Raw genomic sequence first — 18,810 nt, 5'->3', positions numbered from 1 at the left:
CATGTTTGAGGTGGTGATCGTGTGCCATGGGAAAGGTAATGTTTCGTCAGTGATTCTTAGAAAAATTAGCTTATTAACCTCAGTTGATTTTATAGCTGCATAAATAAAAGACTTATTGAAGTTTATTATGAATGGATTCTAAACTTTGGTGACATTTTATCTGTGGCGGACGGAGCGATTTGTACCAAAAATAATCATCTTTCCTCCGATAAAACAAGTATGTCCTTGTACTGTAAAATACTTCCGTGGGAACGGGCAAAAAAATCAGTCAATTCTATTCACTGCGAGCATGGTAGCATTTTGTAGAAATATCGATCAACACAGCAAAATCTTCTTTGATCATTTGCACAAGTTATTCCTTTTCCTAAGGAAATGATTTCACAGAAATGATCACTGTGGCAACAATATTTATTTTTACCCATTGATCAATTTAAAAAATTTAAATTTTTGTTAGTTGCTATTGTAGCAAAAATTATCTGGAATCATCTTCATAAATTCAAAACTGTCAAATTTTTTGAGCCTCTGATTTAATATGTTTTCATCGGGGTAAAGTTTTGAGAGTAGGCCTCTCATAGCTGCTCTTCTTCGGAGTTTGATCCGAAATTTCTTTTAATTATTTATACGGGTATCCGATTTCATTTTAAATAAATGCAACTGGAGCGGTAACGTCATCGATGCTTTGCCGAAAACCATAAGTCGCTTGATAGCGATGGAAAGATTCTATTTGCTTTTCATTCCAGAAAATCTCTGGATCAATAATGAATCTGAAGTGGCGACCATGAGGGCTTTCCAAGGCGCAGGGCTCGGGTCGGTCGGTGGCCCAGATTTGCATTATCCTTAAGAGGAAGCCCAGGCTCAAAGCTTAAAACTCGGGGCTAATTTATATTTCACGTCGCCTGCTTCCAACGCCGGCAAAAGTTTCTTTCTCTTTGCTCACAGCCATGGGACATGCAGAAGAAGCTCCATGGAAAAAAAACTAGGAAAAGACTGATCGTTCGTTCTTTACGCTGGCTTTCCGCGTTTCGAGAAGTAACGTTGATCCCATTGTGACCCGGGAGCTGCATTTAATAGTAGCACTTACTTAAGGTAGTAGTTTTGAGTAGTGGCAATTCTTTGGGATGCAAGTACTCCTCCAAGACCGAGAACATCCCATCAAATAATTTTTTTGATTACAAAATGATATAGAACTGTGACGTCCTTACTTGCACGTGGATAAAAAACTGAAAAGTTATTTTGACTTGTACATATGCGGATTTATTCAACTTTTTAACGATAATGACTATTTAAAATTGGCATTCATTTTAACGCGGGCTCGACTGCGTGAGGCCAAGGGAATACGCAAATACTCTTTCCATTGTCCACCTGCATATATCAAGTAAAAATTGATGTTTAAGTACATGATGCATAAAATAGTATAGTGCAAATGTAAAGGATTAACTATAGTACTTATACTGCTGCAACATGATTCATAGTAAGTATACGATCATATTGATGGTTTATAGCTAAGCTTAACTCACCTATTTGACTCATAAGTGCTTCGGAATAAAACGTATATCATTCCTTTAATATCAAATTATATTTATTCTTTATTCATGCATGCGTCGGAAGCTAGGCGCTATATAGTTTATTTGGCTTACCTATTCATAAAACATACGCAGAAGTTATTTGAAAAAGCAATAATCAGCAGATGATTTTTGCTTTAAATTGAGAAATTCGTAGAAAAAATGCCAAACCCATTCGAAGCATGGTGCAAGTTCTACATTCATTACGATGAATGCAAAAATATTGAGGAATTCAAGCACTAACATCACCATGGGCAACTCGAAAAGGTATTCATACTTCTTTAAAAATGTAAGTATTACATTAATGTCTCAAATTTTGTTTCTTTCATCAGAGTTTATTCATTCACATGTTCAAGAATGTCGTTTACTAAAGATATAAGCAAGATCCAATGGACCACCCATGTTAAACATTTTCTAAGGGTGAAACTAAAGTGGAAAGAGCAATTATAACAACTTCCAATGGGTAAAACTCTCTAAAGAGTATTTGGAGAAACTTTCGGAATACTTGGGATTATTTGATGTGAGAGTGGAAAAGTCTTAAGAAGTTCTTTGATGATAGTCGAGAAACGTGCCCCATAGAAGAATATAAACACTGAATGTTTTAATTATGCATAACTATTAAATAATCTCATACAAGGCGTGTAATTGGATGCAATTTTTAGATATTATTCTTGAAGATGCCCATAACTTTCTAATATGTAATGTGTAACCCATTAGTTTTCATTATATTAGAAAAATAAATTTACTTCCAAATTCATCAGTAGTAGAAATAACTTTGCGGTCGAGTAAGCGGATAATAACTACGAGATATAGAACTAAAAATAAAAATTAATTATAAAATAAATTATAAATAATCGTCGAATCAAACATGACGAATATTTTAAGCGAATTCTCGCTGCATATTAAAATTTTAATTCAAGTATAATGAAATGATTAACAAGAGGCTTAGGAATCTGTATTGCATTCGCTTGCGCCCACTGCAAGAAATATGCGTCCTCTTTTATAATCATATACGAGGGTCATCCGGAAAGTAGTACCCGTTCGTGAAATAAAGACACAAAAGTAAATATTAACAAACATAAAAAATTTTATTTGAAAGAGGATACTTTAAACTACTTCTCAACATAATCTCCAAGCAAATTAAGGCATTTGTCATAACGTGTGACAAGTTTCTGTATTCCTGCTGCATAGTCCTTCGCCGCCAGCTCATTGAGATACGCGAGGGACCCATCTTGCACAAATTTTTGCATAATGCAGATGGTGTTTAACAATTTCATGAACAATTGTTCGAGAAACATTGGGAAAATGCTCACAGATGTCATCAATTGTGACGCGCCGATCGTTCCTCACGAATTCGTCAACTGAGCTCACCAGTTGGTCTGTAATGACAGACGGTCTCCCCGAACGCTCATCGTCGTGTGTGTTCCCCCTCCCCATGTTGAAGTTGCGACACCACCGCCGAACAGACGACTCGTCCATTACATTGTCTCCATACACCTTCTTTAATTGGCGATGAATATCACATGGGCGAACGTTTCTTGCATTGAGGAATTTAATCACTGCCCTCACTTCACAACTGGCGGCGTTCTCAATTTTTTTAAACATTGTAAACAATCACAGAAACAACACAGGCAATGCTAGCGTCACGCAACTTGGCTCAGAGAAGGCAGACAAGCCACTGAAGCTATCTGACCTCGTCCAGCGGCTACTCGCGTCGTCAGCACTTCATGCGGCACGAACGGGTACTACTTTCCGGATGACCCTCGTACTTACATATCAATCAAATATTTTTTCCCGAGATTGCTTTTTATAATATACGGAAAACTGCATTGAAATTCACAAGAATTTACTGGCTATTACCTAAATCGTGAAAATATATTATCGCACGATTTCACAGCATTGCCAACTAGTGCAATGCAATGCCATCATTTTGCGGCCAATGATCTCATTTATTACCATTTTCCATCAAAATGGGCCTTCAAATAAATTCTCTAAAATATTTCACCGGTACCATCCTACTGCAACATACCGTCATCTGTTCCTCACATACTCCATAGTCGTTATTGTGTATGCAAGGCTGATCAACTCAACGCCGACACTTTGAATCACACCGAGCTGATGGCGGAATGGGCTGTTAAGAGTGGGAAATGATAAAATCTAAAATGGCACGAACGGAGACAATGGATAGATAGTCAGCGTATCACTCCTTATCACGACCGAATAGCGGCCCAAGCTATTCAAGTCACTAAGGGAAGTATAGGTTAATTTTATTTCAACACGTATCTTTCGCTCACGAGGTCTATTCATTCCTAGGTTAGGTTAAAGGTGTCAGACCCACGAAAAGTGCAAATATTTAAGCGGAAAATAATCATTCCCAGGGACCGTTTCGTGAAGCTTACTTACGTGTCTTCGTGGCTCACAAGTCCTTCAAAAGCAATTATGTGTGTCGCGTAAAATATTTTATATTCTCTTAAAGGCAGACCTGATGACTGTTAGATCAGAATTACTGCCATCGGAATGGTCCGTATGAGCAAAAAGGCCGGCACTTCCAATAATTCTTTTAACATTGAGAAATGTATATTTTATCAGAAGATTTCAGTATATTACATTGAGGTCAAAATATCCTAAAAAACAATGACCCACGGAATGAATGGAAGGATGCGAGGTCCTAATTGTACCTCGGGCTTAATGATGTCATGGGTTGTCACGAATTTACCATGAATTTTTCCTTCTACTATGCTTCTCGCTAATCCATTTTGTCTCGATGTGTGTGTGCCGTAGAGTTTTCCATATTGCCTTTTCCTCATCTACTCTTCCTCGCTCCTCACTTCATCTGTCCATTTGACCTCCAACACCATGTGTCTAAAGCTTCTAATCTTCGTTGATGCACTTTTGCATTGTTTTGTGTCACTGATCCTTAGAGTATTATACGCCATACCGACGTTTTGACGAATACTTCCTTGTTTACAACCTCATGTTCTAGTTTCCAGCTTCTACCACTGGTGATTAATGTTTATTAGTGAATGTTCGCTAACTATGTTCTTTATATAATGCTATAAAGCAAACATGAACCTTTTTCTGTTGTTATAAAATACAACTTCAGAAGAATATATTTCATTATTATGGGTTAATGAAAATATACATGTAGGATATCTACGTCGTGCAAATACTTGTGCATGTTCAATTGTTCCCAGCTCAACTTTGTGGAAATTCATGTTTGTTAAATGAAGAATACAATCTATCTTTCCACTATCCTTTATTCACGTACCACTAGATTCAACGCTCAAGCATCATCATCAGGTACAAATGAAAAATTTTCGAATAGAACACAAAATAAAAGTGGCATTTATAAGTTAACTTGTAAGGACTGTAGTGATATATGTATAGGTCAAACGGGGAGATCATTAAAAACACGGGCGGAGGAGCACAAACGCTGTTTCAGAAACTGTGGAAATTCATTTAAGCAATCACAATTCGCCAAGCATCTATGGGAAGAAAATCATGGGAGTGATTTCAACCCGGAACTCTTACACCAGATGGAAAAAGGAATGAGGATGGATACAAGTGGGAAGAGCTGGAAATCAGGAAGAATTTAAAAACGGGTCATTTGATTAACGATTTATTGTTTGAATATCTCTCCCCAATCCTGGAAGTACCCCTTTCCTTCACAGAAAGACCCAAAAAAACCCCCACCCTAATGTGAACCAACCAATCACCTTTTCTGACGCTTAACACCCCTCTCCCCATGAACACCGATCGCAACCCCACTTTCTTTCCTCTCCTTTTCTCCCCCCTCTCTCACCCACCCCTCCTCTCCCTCATGAATGGTATATAAATGGACTGCGGCTTGATTAATTTGTACCTGATGATGACGATTGAGCTTTGAAACTAGTTGTACGTAAATAAAGGACAGTGGAAAGATACATTGTATTCTTCATTTAATATTCTTGTGCATGTGTTGCCAATTTCTTTCTGAACAATTTCATTGCACTTAAATTTTGGTAAATAATGGAGATTTGCTCAAACTCATGTTCTGAGTGGTTAATGAATGTTTGCTGTACATTTATTATTTGCATGAACTAATAATTAACTTACATCATAATAAAATTCGCGGTACGTATGTCGACGTCAAAGGTCAATTTTCAATATAATGGGGTAAAAGAACACTTTAAATGCCCTCTTATAAATATATTTCACGGCCAGATTTAGTAATGGAATAGCATCTTCAGATTAAAACGTATTGAGTTCACGCTTCTATGTACTCAAGCCAGTGCATACCTCAAAATAACCATCCCATCCCTCCCCTTACCTGGTTAGTGTGGATTTAAGGGTGAATTAAATATATGTCGTCACCTGAAAATGTCACACTGTAACGAAACCTGCTCGTGAAATACATGAGTTTATAACTGGGAACTCAGAGCATTGTTGTAATCCATCATAACTATGGAGTTCCGCAAAGTAGATCTGAAAACGTTTTTTAAATCAAAATTCGATATTTTTTAAAAATTTTATCCAAGGTGAGCATCGGGCAATTGAATATATTATTCCTTTATATTATATCGGTTTATGTGCTGTTTTATGATATCACATGGTGATTATAATTCAAACTACATTGAATACTCCTATGTGATACATTTTATAGCCCAATTTCTTCTAAACCTCACCATCTGAGAACTTCTTATTCCTCCAAAAACCCTTTTCCGACAATTTCATCCGATCAACCCGTACAGAGAATTTTATACATTGGAAGTTTTAGCAGCAACATACATTAGTGAATATAAACACACACTCATATACATGTATATAAATACAAATAAACATGTTATTTTATAGTGTCCATCATTTTGTTCTTAGGAATGATAAATGAGGTGGTATCCCATTGCCTTCCTCAATAGTGTTTCTAACGTGACACCATCACTAAATGGCCGCCCCACTGGGGTCTGACGCCTTTGCAGCTGCCTCAGTGAGGAACAGACGCTGCGTGAACTACCTTCCGTCTGGCTCCTAACCTTCGACTTACCTGGAATGGGTGACCCCATAAGGAGCAATTATCATCGCTCCCGACAGCACAGCTCTAGGGGTCATCGGAACGCACAAGCCCTCCCACCACGCCAAGGTTGTTGCCCATGGGAGGAATATACATGCGTACATATACATATATATACATACGTACATATATTTATTTATTCATATAACGCAAAAAACCACAAATACAGTAATCAACCCAAAGGTCGGTTTGGTAGGTGACGGTAGAGTTCAGCCAGTACGAAGCCCTATACGGCGTGTGAAATTCACACATCAGGTTAGGGGGGCCAGTTCCTTTCTCTAAGCCGGTTTTGGTTTCCCTGGAAGATCTGGTACCCGAAAAATCACATAACTTGTGTGGAGCTGCAGGTGCCCAGCGAGGCTTACCCGGGAATCGAACCCGCGCCCGCCGGTCAATAGTCCAACGATCTACCCCTGGACTACAGCGACCCACTATTATTTATATAAAAAAATTTAAATGTGCATATGTGTCTGTGTGTGTGTGTTTGGGGGTGGGCATTTTTTTGGGAGAGAAAAGGTGAAGTAATGGGAGTAAATGAACGCCTCATTCAGTAATAAGTCCAAATCCCATCCCCTAGCACTTTTTCGAATGATTTAAAAAGAAGAAGAATATAAGTCGAAGGCGATTACAATCAGAGAAGAGATTTTCCAGGACGACTATCTCCAGGATTCCAGAATTGATAAGTTCATCACCGTGGAACTTCCACACAAGAGTGGAATTAAGTATTTCAATCTTTAAGAGTGATTCCCAGTGAGGCCTTTTCTGCTGCCTTTCGCAGTTCAAATTTTTCTTTTATGCGCTCACGTCGGATGCCAGGGATCGTTTATCGGAAGGAGGCGGCTTTGGTTTCGCCTCTGTGGATGAAATATTTCTCATTCCTTTGCCAGGGAAAATCCAATATTACTGTTCGGGGATGATGCTTTCCAAGCTACAAAGAATATTATGCAAATAATTTAATTGATTTCTGGGTAATATCAAGATCTCCAAAAGAGTGTTTTCAATTACTACATGCTATCGGAGATGAGTGAATGCCGGGCAATACATTTTATTTAATTGCTTTTTTACTTCGAAAAGTTCCCTGATATCTATAAAAGCGACAATCAGATATGATGAATATATCAAGTTATTTTAGTATGTTAGTTATTTTAGTACCCTGCAAGCCACTGCTAAGTTGTGAGGCAGGGGGTGAATAAACACCACACTAATTTTGACCCGAATATGACCCTACCGCGGTCGGACAATGTTATTCTGGTCCTTATTCGTTCGGGGAAAAATGACATCTGTTTTACACTTGATCTCTCTGATTTCATTAACATGATCTCTCCTAACGTAGTGTGATGGGGGTAATAATACATTTTCAACATCGTTGCTACAGAGACGTCCTTCCAATTTATGCAAGCGAGTTAATATGTAATATAACCTTCACTCCGTGAGTGATTCCCAGCCTAGCTGCCCTAATATTTTGGATACGCTTCTAAGTTTATCATGACAACGTTTTACAAATCTAGCTCCTCTACGCTGCACGCGATCTAATTCGGCAATCAATATAACTTCGTGAGGATTCCATATACTAGCAGTATATTCTAAATGAGGTTTAACCAGCGAAAGATAACGTTCCCCTTTCAACTTTTCATTATATTTACCAAGTACTCTTCCAATAAATCCTAATTTTTTGTTAGCTTCTCCACATATTCCCCGTAAGTGTTTCATCTGGGATAGGTCATGAGCGAGGGTAACGCCTAGGTTACATCAGCGGTTACTAGGTTGCAAGTTAGGTTATCTATTTACATAATATTTCATGAATTAATGCAGCTATAATCCTTATGCTTTTAATCGTACATACTGCTAAGTACAGGAGACACGAGCTTAGGGAAACATATTTTAGGCTCTTGAGAAATGATTGTAACTTAAAAATTATAAAAAATATTTCATGCTTATATATTTTAATTTTCGTCAAATTAGCAATTAGTAAAATTACGGCATTTACATGTACAACTCCTGCTTAAAGTAGGCATTGGAAGCAGATATTATTCTGTATGAAATTTCCATACAACGCAATCAGGTAGCATCAATAATCTCTACGAAAAATATTGTTTATCCTGTGAATACGGTGTTTTAGGAGCGTAGGCTTTTCCTGAACGCCTAATGGATTTTGGCATCCTTCAAGATGATATCCTATCCGAGAAAGCACTCGTTTCCAATACCCGAATTACGACCGATGGACTCAGGAATATTCGCAGCTTTTCAAAAATAGGACCTTGAAGAAAAGCTGCCGTTACTCGTTACTCTTTATAGTCCTCATGTACTTTCGCATGGCGTTTCAATCGTCACAACCAGGTCATCCCATCAAGTACATAGCTCCTTTCCAGAAACCCATGAAATAGTCATGGTGATCGTGGAAAGTAATACGGGAAAGAGGCTCATAGCTGTCTGGAGATGGAGAAACGGGTTCTTCGTCCAATCTTAAATCCTTTACCTTAAAGTGAACAATTCTTGGAAATTTAATCTTGAAATCTCTAGGGACCTTGATGAAACAGGGTGGATCTATCGCTGTCGGGTGCGAGAAAGCGATGTATATAGATAGGTCTCTCGGGAAACTCACTCACTTATAGGAAACTAATTGAAGAGAGGTGCGTTGGAAACTGCTAAAAGAATCATAACATTTTACTTTTGTTAAATTATCAGACGAGTGCTAATTGCTGGTAGTTGCATAATGAATTTGTGTGTTTTGTTCTGCGTCCAGAAATGAATGAAACGTTATTTCGCAGGCTTTTAATCAAATGTAAAGGAAATAAAATATATACTTTTGTATGTATTTGTATTCGTTGCGATTAAATTCTTAATTTGTATCTTATTCTTCTTTTTATCGCGCAATTATTCTTGAGATGTGATGAAATATTTGGAAATAATTTAGCAAAATATAAAATTCTTATTGACGGTAAATTTATCCCTCAACTCCCCTTCATCTTGTACAATCGTGGAGCTCTCCACTCCGCTTGGCCACGCGTCTTCGCGTTGAGCTCTTTTGTAGATCTGCCCCGACCCGTCTCACGCGCCACGGCTCGACGCGCGAGGGTGGGCCGCGGGGAAAGAGGTCGTCGAACTCCAGGCCAGACGACGAACGTCCTCCCCACCCCCCTCAACGTATTATATACGTGTGCACACACGCTCACATATTCTGCATATTCTTCCTCTCCCAAAGCCTCTTCCACGGTGGTGCCGACTCCATCGACGAGGTGAAGGTCAGCGTGCAGGGCGGCCGACGCAAGGACGTCCGCAATCCCACGATCGAAGTCGTCAGGTGCGCGTCGTCGCCTCTTCGCCGCCACCGCAGCCCCTCGCCTGCCTCCGCCTCTGCCAAGGGCTCCTCCTCCGGTTCCCGACTGCCGCGGTTCTCCTGCACCGTCGGCCGCGTCCTCGTCACCACCATGACGATGCTTGTCGCCGCTTCTTTAGTGGCCACCGCACTGGTCATCGTGAACGTCTCGACGCCGCTTGGCGCTACCGCGGACCCGCATCCTCGGGCGGGGACACCCAAGGGGGCGGCGATCTGGAAGGACGGAGCGGCGAGACTGCCGACTCATCTGAAGCCAATACACTACAGGTGAGTGGGGACGGCTTGACAATTCAACGCTGGGTGATTTAGCGTGACTTAAAATTTCTCTTTTGCGGAATAGAAGAAACAAATTGGCGCATTTTCGGCGGATTTGTTGTTTTGGCCACCCCGTTCTTTGTCGTAAAATTTCAATGCTAGTTCAAGCATGTTATTAACGTTGTTCTGCCTCCAATAACATCGATTGTTCTGAATATTCGCCCAAGAAACTTCCAAATAGAATTTATTCATTAGCTGTCTTAATAAATGTGATTTATACCACACTTGTTTTCACATAATTCATCCCTCAAAAGTTTCTTTAACATAAGCTGTTATGGATGATAAAAAAATGGTAATTTAAACATGGAGGAATAAATCAGTATTTTTATGTAAAATGTGTATATTTGTGGCATTAATGTTTGAGTAGGCGTGTGGCGTTGAGGAAGTCCTTAGGAAAAAATAGAAAACTATATTATTTTGGGTAGATTTTTTTTATTTGTCAATATGATCCTCTTTTAGCTCGATATCCATTTTCCCAGGGCCCCATTTACTCTTAACGTTTAGTGCATGGTCCGTCCCAAAAATAAGTAGAATAAATCGGGGGGAAAATTTATTGCAGATCAAAGTACAAATTACTAAAAGTCTTGAAAATAGCACCCTTATGTATCAACACACCGATGTCAGCGACCCTGCTACGGTTCATGTAAGGCATCAACAGGAACCTCGTTCAGGCATCTCGTCAAGGCCTCTTTGACATAATACTGTGTTCCAAAACGGTACTCGAAGGGGTTTTACTTGGGTCGTACTCAAAGGCCCATGTCTCGTTACCAGTTACCACATATTCTAAAAAATTCGGGTCACTTTCACGGTGGTCCAAGAGGTCCAAGGCAAGATTGTCACACAAGCAGTCTTCTGGCCGAACCTTAGGGACCATCTTGGCACACTTTTCTCATGGTTAAACCGTCTGTAAGAATGCAATGCACTGCGGTTTTCTGAATGTTGCACTCTGCTAACATCCTGACACTTGGGAGTCAATCAGAATTGAGCATGTGTCTCAATTTTTACACATTTTCATCACACTGTGTTGTTGATTGATTTCCAGGGCATTCCTCATCGTCAACCTCCTCGTTGCCCTCCCAGAACATCCTGTGCGAGCAGAAAACCATCACTTGGGACATTTATCCATCTCCATAAGCATCCTGGTCATGGTCTTAGAACCCTATATCCCGAGTTTAACACAAACTTTTATCGCATATCGTTGCTCCATGGAAAGTGGCATCGTGAATTTGTGACGTGACCCTCGAATAGGAGTTCAGTTTCGCATTGATCAACTGACTGGAACGGCCCGCAGACAACTGGCGTGGAGCGTGTTACTTTCCAATGACCTCTCACAATTTTGCCCATCACAAATCGTCCAACTTTAGTCGTCCGCTTCGCCAGGAAGAATATTTTTACTAACTATTTGGGACAGACTCTAGACATCCAAAAAGTAGGATTTCGGAAGGTCCTTAAAAATAGGCATCTTTGCTGGCGACGACCTCCTTGTTTGACGTGAATCGCTTTCCGCCGAGCCGTCCTTACATGTTTTGAAAAAAAGTCACTGGGGGCCAAATCTAGTGAATGCGGTCAATGTTGTAATAATTCGAACTTTAATTCCATAGTTTTCACCATCGTAAATACGCAGACGTGTACCCGTTCATTGTCTTGGTTGGAGAGAATTTTTTCTTTGCCAAATGAGGACTTTTTTCTTGATTTTTGCTCTCAACCGGTGTAATAACGACGCATAATACGAGGGTTGGCTGAAAGGTAATGCACTCATGCTTGTGGAGCGCAAACAAAAACAAATAGCAAGATCGGGCAAAAAGTACATTAAAGTACAATCCTTCAGTTTTAAAATAATACATTTATTTTTCAACACAGTCACCGTTAAGGCTAACACATTTCTCCCAACGTTTTACAAGTTTTTTCATTCCGTCAATGAAAAATTCTTCCGACTTTTCTCGAATCCAGGACTTGACAGCTGCCTTCACCCCATCGCCCAAGGTGTAATGATTACCCTTGAGGTATCTCCTGAGTTGAGGAATAAAATAAAAATCGCAAGGCGCCAGATCGTAGGAATAAGGAGGGTGTGGAATCGGGTCAAATTTCAGGTTTCGCAGAGCTTCTCCAGTTGCTCGTGAGATGTGTGAACGAGCGTTGTTATGCAGCAAGATTATTGGCGCCAGGCTGCCTTTAACACGACAAATTCGACGTCGTAAGTGTTTTAGAGTCTGCATATACGTACTGAGAAGAATTTACCGTTTATAATTGTTCCACTCTCACAACCACGAAATTTTACTACCGATCGATTTACATTAGACCTATCAACAGCATCGTCACCATAAACATCCTTTAAACAATGATGAATCTCAGTAGAAGTAAAATTTTCAGTCGTTAAAAATACGATAACAGCCTGCAGTTTGACTCGCGCTGGCATAGCACTAGAATACGGCTCCATACTTTGGCTTCTCGAAATACACTGGATGAACGCAACGACCTCAAACCTGTGCATGAGTATTGAGGGGAAATGTTACTTCCACGTTCCATCGGGAATGCTTCTGAAGGTCATTTTGTTTGTGGTCGACAAGCATGTGTGCATTAGTTTTCAGCCTTCCCTCGTAGTATCTTTTTATCGTTTATCCTTTTTGCAAGTAATTGATAGAGATGATCCCGCGTGTATCCCAACAAAACCGTGGGCTTCACCTTGGCAGATTTCACCTTCTTCTCCGTCCTCGTATTTTTCTTAACGATTTTTTTCTTTTAACGGTATCTTTCAGCTTTCGATCAGTTGTGTGTCTCGGGATCAACGAAGCACTCGGAGTGGTTTGTCATCTTGTGAACGTAACTGACTTTGTCGATTGTTCTGGGTGCTGCGTACTCATTAGTCAATCTCAATGCACCAGTAACTACTCTTTTATGATAGAATAACTTACTGTGGACCGCATAAGACACCTTGATTTCGGCTGAATACAACATGAGTTTTGTTTTATTAATATCAGTCCTTGTGAAAATAACTTTATCTTATACATTTAAATGCAAATTAATGAGCCACCGCTTCCCTTCGAAATTATCTTTATAATATTTTGATTGCTATTTTTACCGAATAGCGGCTGACTTTACTTTTCGCCCACTTTTGTGCATCTGGAAAACTCGCTCGTCACAAATATGACGCTACTTACTATCACTCTTCTGCGCTCCTTTTTTTGTGATTTCTACTCCACTTTTCATTCGGAAATCTGAGGTGATCAATGTCTAAAAATGGAATGCATCCTAAATGAAAGATATGGAGTGCTCCCGGTACACGGGTTGGGTGGAATCTACTCTGGTCTTCCACCGGGTCGGGGTCTTAAATCCTAAATGTTCGTTTTTGCTCTTCATCTTAAAAGTGTTTTTGATGAATCATTATTGCTTCTGGTTATTCAAAAACTTTTTACAAAATCCAAGACGTGTCGCGGAAAAAGATAGCAATAATAGCAATCGATAAAAATGGGATAGTATCGGAAAACGTTTCCTTTTAGTGAGTCTCATCTCTTGCTAGGCTACTGTTAAGGTTCCAGCTATATGCATCTCATGTTCACGTTTTAATTGTCGATTGAAACAACTAACATTTGTTTGCTTAGAAAAATGGAAAACATGAGTTTCGTGCGGTGATTAAACACCTTTATTGAAAAGGCATAATGAAAGAGATCAAGGCAGAGTTGGGTGAAGTTCATGGCACAGCTAATCTTGCGTTTATGACTGCTTACCATTGTGGAAATGGTTTTAAACGTGACTGTGCATCCACAAATTACGAACATCGTTCGAGGCGTCGAAATCGAAATGATTGACGAAATTCAAGACATGGGTTTGAGTGATCGGCGAATTAAAATCCGCGAAATAGTTGAAGTCACCGGCATATTTCATATTAATTTGGCAAAGAGAAACATTATCCCCAATCAATGCAATGCACAGGTGCACGCCTACGCAGTTTCGATGGTGAAAATTACGCAATTAAAGTTCGGTTAATTGTAACAACCACCGTATTCACCATATTTGACTTTCCAAGTAACTGCGGGAGATGCCATTTTAATAATTTAGTCATCCGCTAATATGCATTACCAAGCAATAATTTCAGTGTATAAAAATCATGCGCCTTGATCGGGTTGAGTGTAAGAGGACTTTCGAAAGCTTAACTGGCTAAAGTACTCGGTCGGACATCGAGGGATCCAGGTTCGAACCCCGGTTAAGGGGAATGATTTTTGAACTCTGAAATTTTGGCATATTTTACTTTGTTTTATTTCCCATGGTAACTTTATTTAATGTCCAAGCATGAAAAAATGGCTCTGTGGAAAACGATTCACGTCGAACAAAGGTGCTATCGCTAACACAGACGCCTATTTTGAGGACCTTCCAAAATCCTACTTTTTGGGCGGCTTAAAAAAGTCGGAGAAACGCCGGGAAAGTGTATCGAGCTAAAAGAAGATTACGTTGAAAAATTGAAAAAAATCTACCCCAAATAATTTTATTTTTCTATTTTTCCTTAAGGACTTGCAGAGCGACCCATGTAACTACCAAATGGAAAGCAATAATGATCCGGTCCCTAAAAACTTTCCTACACATTCCTCTGGCTTCTAAAGCACTTTCGTGAATTCCTTTTTCCTAATATTACTTCCTTCTTGCGTTGTTCGTCCTTTTTATCTTTCTTCATTCTATTCCCTCCTTCCTTCCTCTTCCTCGCTAACATAACATCCTGCGTTCCATCACAACTTTCAGCATCCCACTGTGCCTCCTCCTTTTGTTTTTTTTTTGCTTTTGAACTTCTACCAGCAATTAAATACTTTTCTTCCTCCACAATCTCTAACAATTCTTCTTGTGTCTTCCTTCTTCATCGTCGTGGGCCATCTAGCTGAAGATTGGCTTTCAGTATCTTTTCAATCTATATTCTTTTACATTCCGATCTTTACATTGCTCCTTGTGCTGAAATCTTCGTGTTCCTGATGCTTCGAAATATCTGGAGATTTAAGAGAAGAAAGCTAAGATACAATTTTTAATTGACCTGCCCCCTTAGCGGTTGCTTGTAGGGTATTGTGTGGATATAGATATTCCCGGAATCCATTCTTGGTCTTCGCATCAATTCTCCCCTTCCATGAAGGTTGCCAGTTAACTATTATGCCTCGGGATGTGTCCAATTAATTTCCCCTTTCTTCCCGTGTCTTCTTCCGAAGAGGTCTTACTTCGCCAACCATCGCCTTTAACATCCTTTTCTCTCAAGTCTTCTTCCCTTTCCAATTTAGTTTCCCCATTATTCTCCAAACTCACATCTCAATATCCTCTGATTCCACTCTCCGCTCCTCCCCACCGTCCTCTCCATTCGCATTAAACCCTATCGTTTCATTCAACGCCAGACCATTACCCAAGTGCATTTTACTTTATTTCCCCCGCCCTCGAGTTATCTGAGCTCTTATCCTTTCGCTGCATCTCGTCTTTTATGTGTTCTTTCCCCTCCTCTCACTATTTTCGATGCAAAATTCCTTTGTAGTTGGCGTCTCCGAAGGAAATCCGCAGTTTCACATCACTTATTTAGCTCCGCACATTCTCTACTTGCGCAAACCCCTTGCCAGTCTCGAAAAAAAACTCATTACTGGCGAAGACATTTAAATTTATGGTTAACTCTCCATTTCCCTACGATCCCATATATTTTTAATGTGTAGAAATTGACGAACTTTACCGATTCCATATTTAAGAATCATTTGGACTGAATCGTGCTCTTCAGTTGTTGACATTAGCCCCATTTTGGTCATCAATGGAAATAAATGTATGAAATATAGATTTTAAACTGTCTTTAACATCAATAATGCATTTAAGTTTCGTGTTATTATCCTCTTGTTTGAATTACACGCATTATTTCCTTCTCCAGTTTTTAATATTTCCTTCATGCCTCTATGCCGTATTAAAAGCCAATTCCCTTCCCCATTTACCCAACAATCCCCCTGCAATTACGGCCTTTAATATCTCGCAACCTCTCAATATCACCTCCGCCCACTCTTAAGGTCTTCTTTGGATTTCGCCCAGCAGATTCCTCTCTTCTCCCGCCGTTATTAAAATTTCCTCAACAGTCTTCGTTTCCATCCAACTTATTTTCTAAATTCTTCTCCGTATTCACATCTCAAACAATTTTAATCTCCCTTCCATCCTTTTAGCTTAAAGATCAACATCAGCGATCGCCAAAAATACATTCAATTAAATGATAAATTCAACGAGAAAACTGATTAAGGTCGACCGGAATGGTTATCTATTTGCACTATATGTGAATTCACTGTACATTTACCCGTATTCATGGTATTAATTATCACAGAACACTTGTGCAATTACATTAACTATGTTATTTGGGCCACTTCATTACCCAGCTTTGACACCACTTCTGATAAACCCATTTCTTACCGCTATTTGCTTGGATTGCTGGTCTTTCAGTTGTGCCACTCCATAAAATCCTTGTGGTAACCATTTCACTTTTTCTTTTTTTTTCATTTTCACTTATATTCAATCCTCCAAAGATTGGCGCCATCTCCAAACACATATCCCATGTAGATCCGCAAAACTAAAATGCCATTACATTATGGTGTAGCATCGCACAACAAAACCCTCAGGGTAACTCTCGTTCATGGGCAGTTGATACCGCTTACATTTCATGAGGTTGGCCTCAGTGGCGGCGGGGTAACGTCCCCACCTGGCAATCCATAGGTCGCGGGTTCAATATTCGCCTGTGTGACTATTCCTCCAGCTAGGTATATGTGGCGCCCGGTGATTAAGACCTAAACCTGGCTGTTTTCATATTGATACTAAATAAAATTGGAGTAAATAAAAACATAAAAAAATGTCATGCTGCTCATGCATTATTCCCATTCTTGTTGCTATTGCAGTAGAGGAGAAGGAGAAAAATAAAGTCGGAGGAAGTAAGAAAAGTGGACGCAGGGGAATTTGAGCTGAAATGGAGCGTGGAAGACTGTAGGGAGACTAATGGGAAGTCAGAAGGAGGGAGGGAAGGCACAGGGCGGGCCATGTTGGGCATTATAAGTACGGGGCGTGGTTAGAGTCATTTCTATTCCTTGTTTTTAGCATATCTAGTGTCGTACTAGATGGGGCTTAGAGGGACGGTAATCCCTGGGTCCATCAAAAATCTAGCTTGGTCAGCAAATCACTGTTTATTCATTAATTGCTACGCACTGACCCGTGGTGATGTGTAATGAATGCTTCTTAACTTCCTCCTCGTCGCGCTTCAATGAACTCCATTTTTTAGACAACCTGTTTATCCATGCTCAGTTAAAGGGTCTCATTGGAAAAGAGACGTGGCGTGGGAGACTAATGAGTAAAGGATCAGCATGTTGACCTTCCTCTGCACAAATTCGTGTGGTCTCTGAGCAACTCTTTCTCAAATCCTAGTGATCTGACTCTCTGGAGACCACAGGTTCTTGGGAAATTGACGGTCGCACGGAAAAAGGAACTCTGCCCTCCCTTCCCGATCATAAATATGGTACCCTCGACACTAAATGTTTGCTCACCTCCCCACCCTAGCCTTTGTACCCTACCCGACCCTCGCTACATGCCACACATCGGAAGGTTCAAAAAGAGCTCTTCTCTCGCCCATCGACATACCCTTAGCATTAACATTAGGTAGGCGTGTCGACGATGGCCAATGATTTAATGAAATAAAACCGGGTCACGGAAAAAATCGAATAGCATAACTTTTCCGGCTTCAGCGACATTTTTACGTAGTCAAAGATAATGTTTTGGATTATTTAGCTAACAGTAGTGTATTTAATGATGAGAATATTCAGGATTACGACACGAATGAATTTTTTCAAACCAGGCCATCACATTATATTCCTTATATCTTTTCAGACTCCGCTTGATGCCTTTCATTTGGCCCGGAAATTTCACAACGGCCGGAGAGCTGGACGTCAGTGTCGCTTGTCTGGAGTCTGCCTACAACGTGACTCTGAACTCAAAAGACATCAAAATCGACCAAGATAGCATCAAGGTCTTTGAGGAAGATGATGACCAAAACCTTGGACGAGAGTTAATTTTGCTGATGCCTGAATCCGCGGCCACAAATTCTACAGATCAGGATTTCATAATCTACACATCGGATCAGTTGAAATCGGGAAGTAATTACAGGGTTCAGCTTAAGTTTGTGGCCCAATTAAACGACATCCTGCAGGGATTCTACAGGAGCAGCTATGTGGACACGATGACGGGTGAGAAAAGGTAAGGATCACGGGAATCCGTCGCGATCACAGTTGGTATATCGTCTAAGCAATGCTGACAACAGTTCACAAACTTAAATTAATTTCCAAATAAACTGTGGGAGATGCCGCAACAGTAACTGTTAACGGAGTCATCCGCTAATGTGCATTTAAATGGAACAATTTCAGAGTGTGAAAATCATTCGCCTTGGTCAAGGTAATTTCAGTTGTAATTGATCGGTCAAATTTTGCAATGGGAAAATATTTCAGATTCTTTAATGAACAAATTTTTTCAGAGATAAAACCTGTAAACTAACTTTTTTGTTGAGGGAAAAGGAATTATTCTAA

The 18,810-nt window shown here is 39.9% G+C and overlaps 1 protein-coding gene across 1 annotated transcript in view; it reads left to right on the top strand.

The window, feature by feature from the left end:
• Positions 1 to 18,810, top strand: part of LOC139690452 (aminopeptidase N-like) — a 93,308-nt gene that overhangs the window by 34,295 nt on the left and 40,203 nt on the right. The window contains exons 2-3 of the mRNA XM_071587907.1: positions 9,812 to 10,213; positions 18,119 to 18,484. Coding sequence (XP_071444008.1) covers positions 9,812 to 10,213; positions 18,119 to 18,484 — 768 coding nt within the window. The remainder of the gene's footprint in view (positions 1 to 9,811; positions 10,214 to 18,118; positions 18,485 to 18,810) is intronic.

This window comes from Hetaerina americana, unplaced genomic scaffold (genome assembly GCF_022747635.1).
Source record: "Hetaerina americana unplaced genomic scaffold, ioHetAmer1.1.p SCAF_3, whole genome shotgun sequence".
NCBI classification, from domain to species: domain Eukaryota; kingdom Metazoa; phylum Arthropoda; class Insecta; order Odonata; family Calopterygidae; genus Hetaerina; species Hetaerina americana.
The sequence above is the reverse complement of the archived record's forward strand: the minus strand, read 5'-3'. Positions and strand labels throughout refer to the sequence as shown.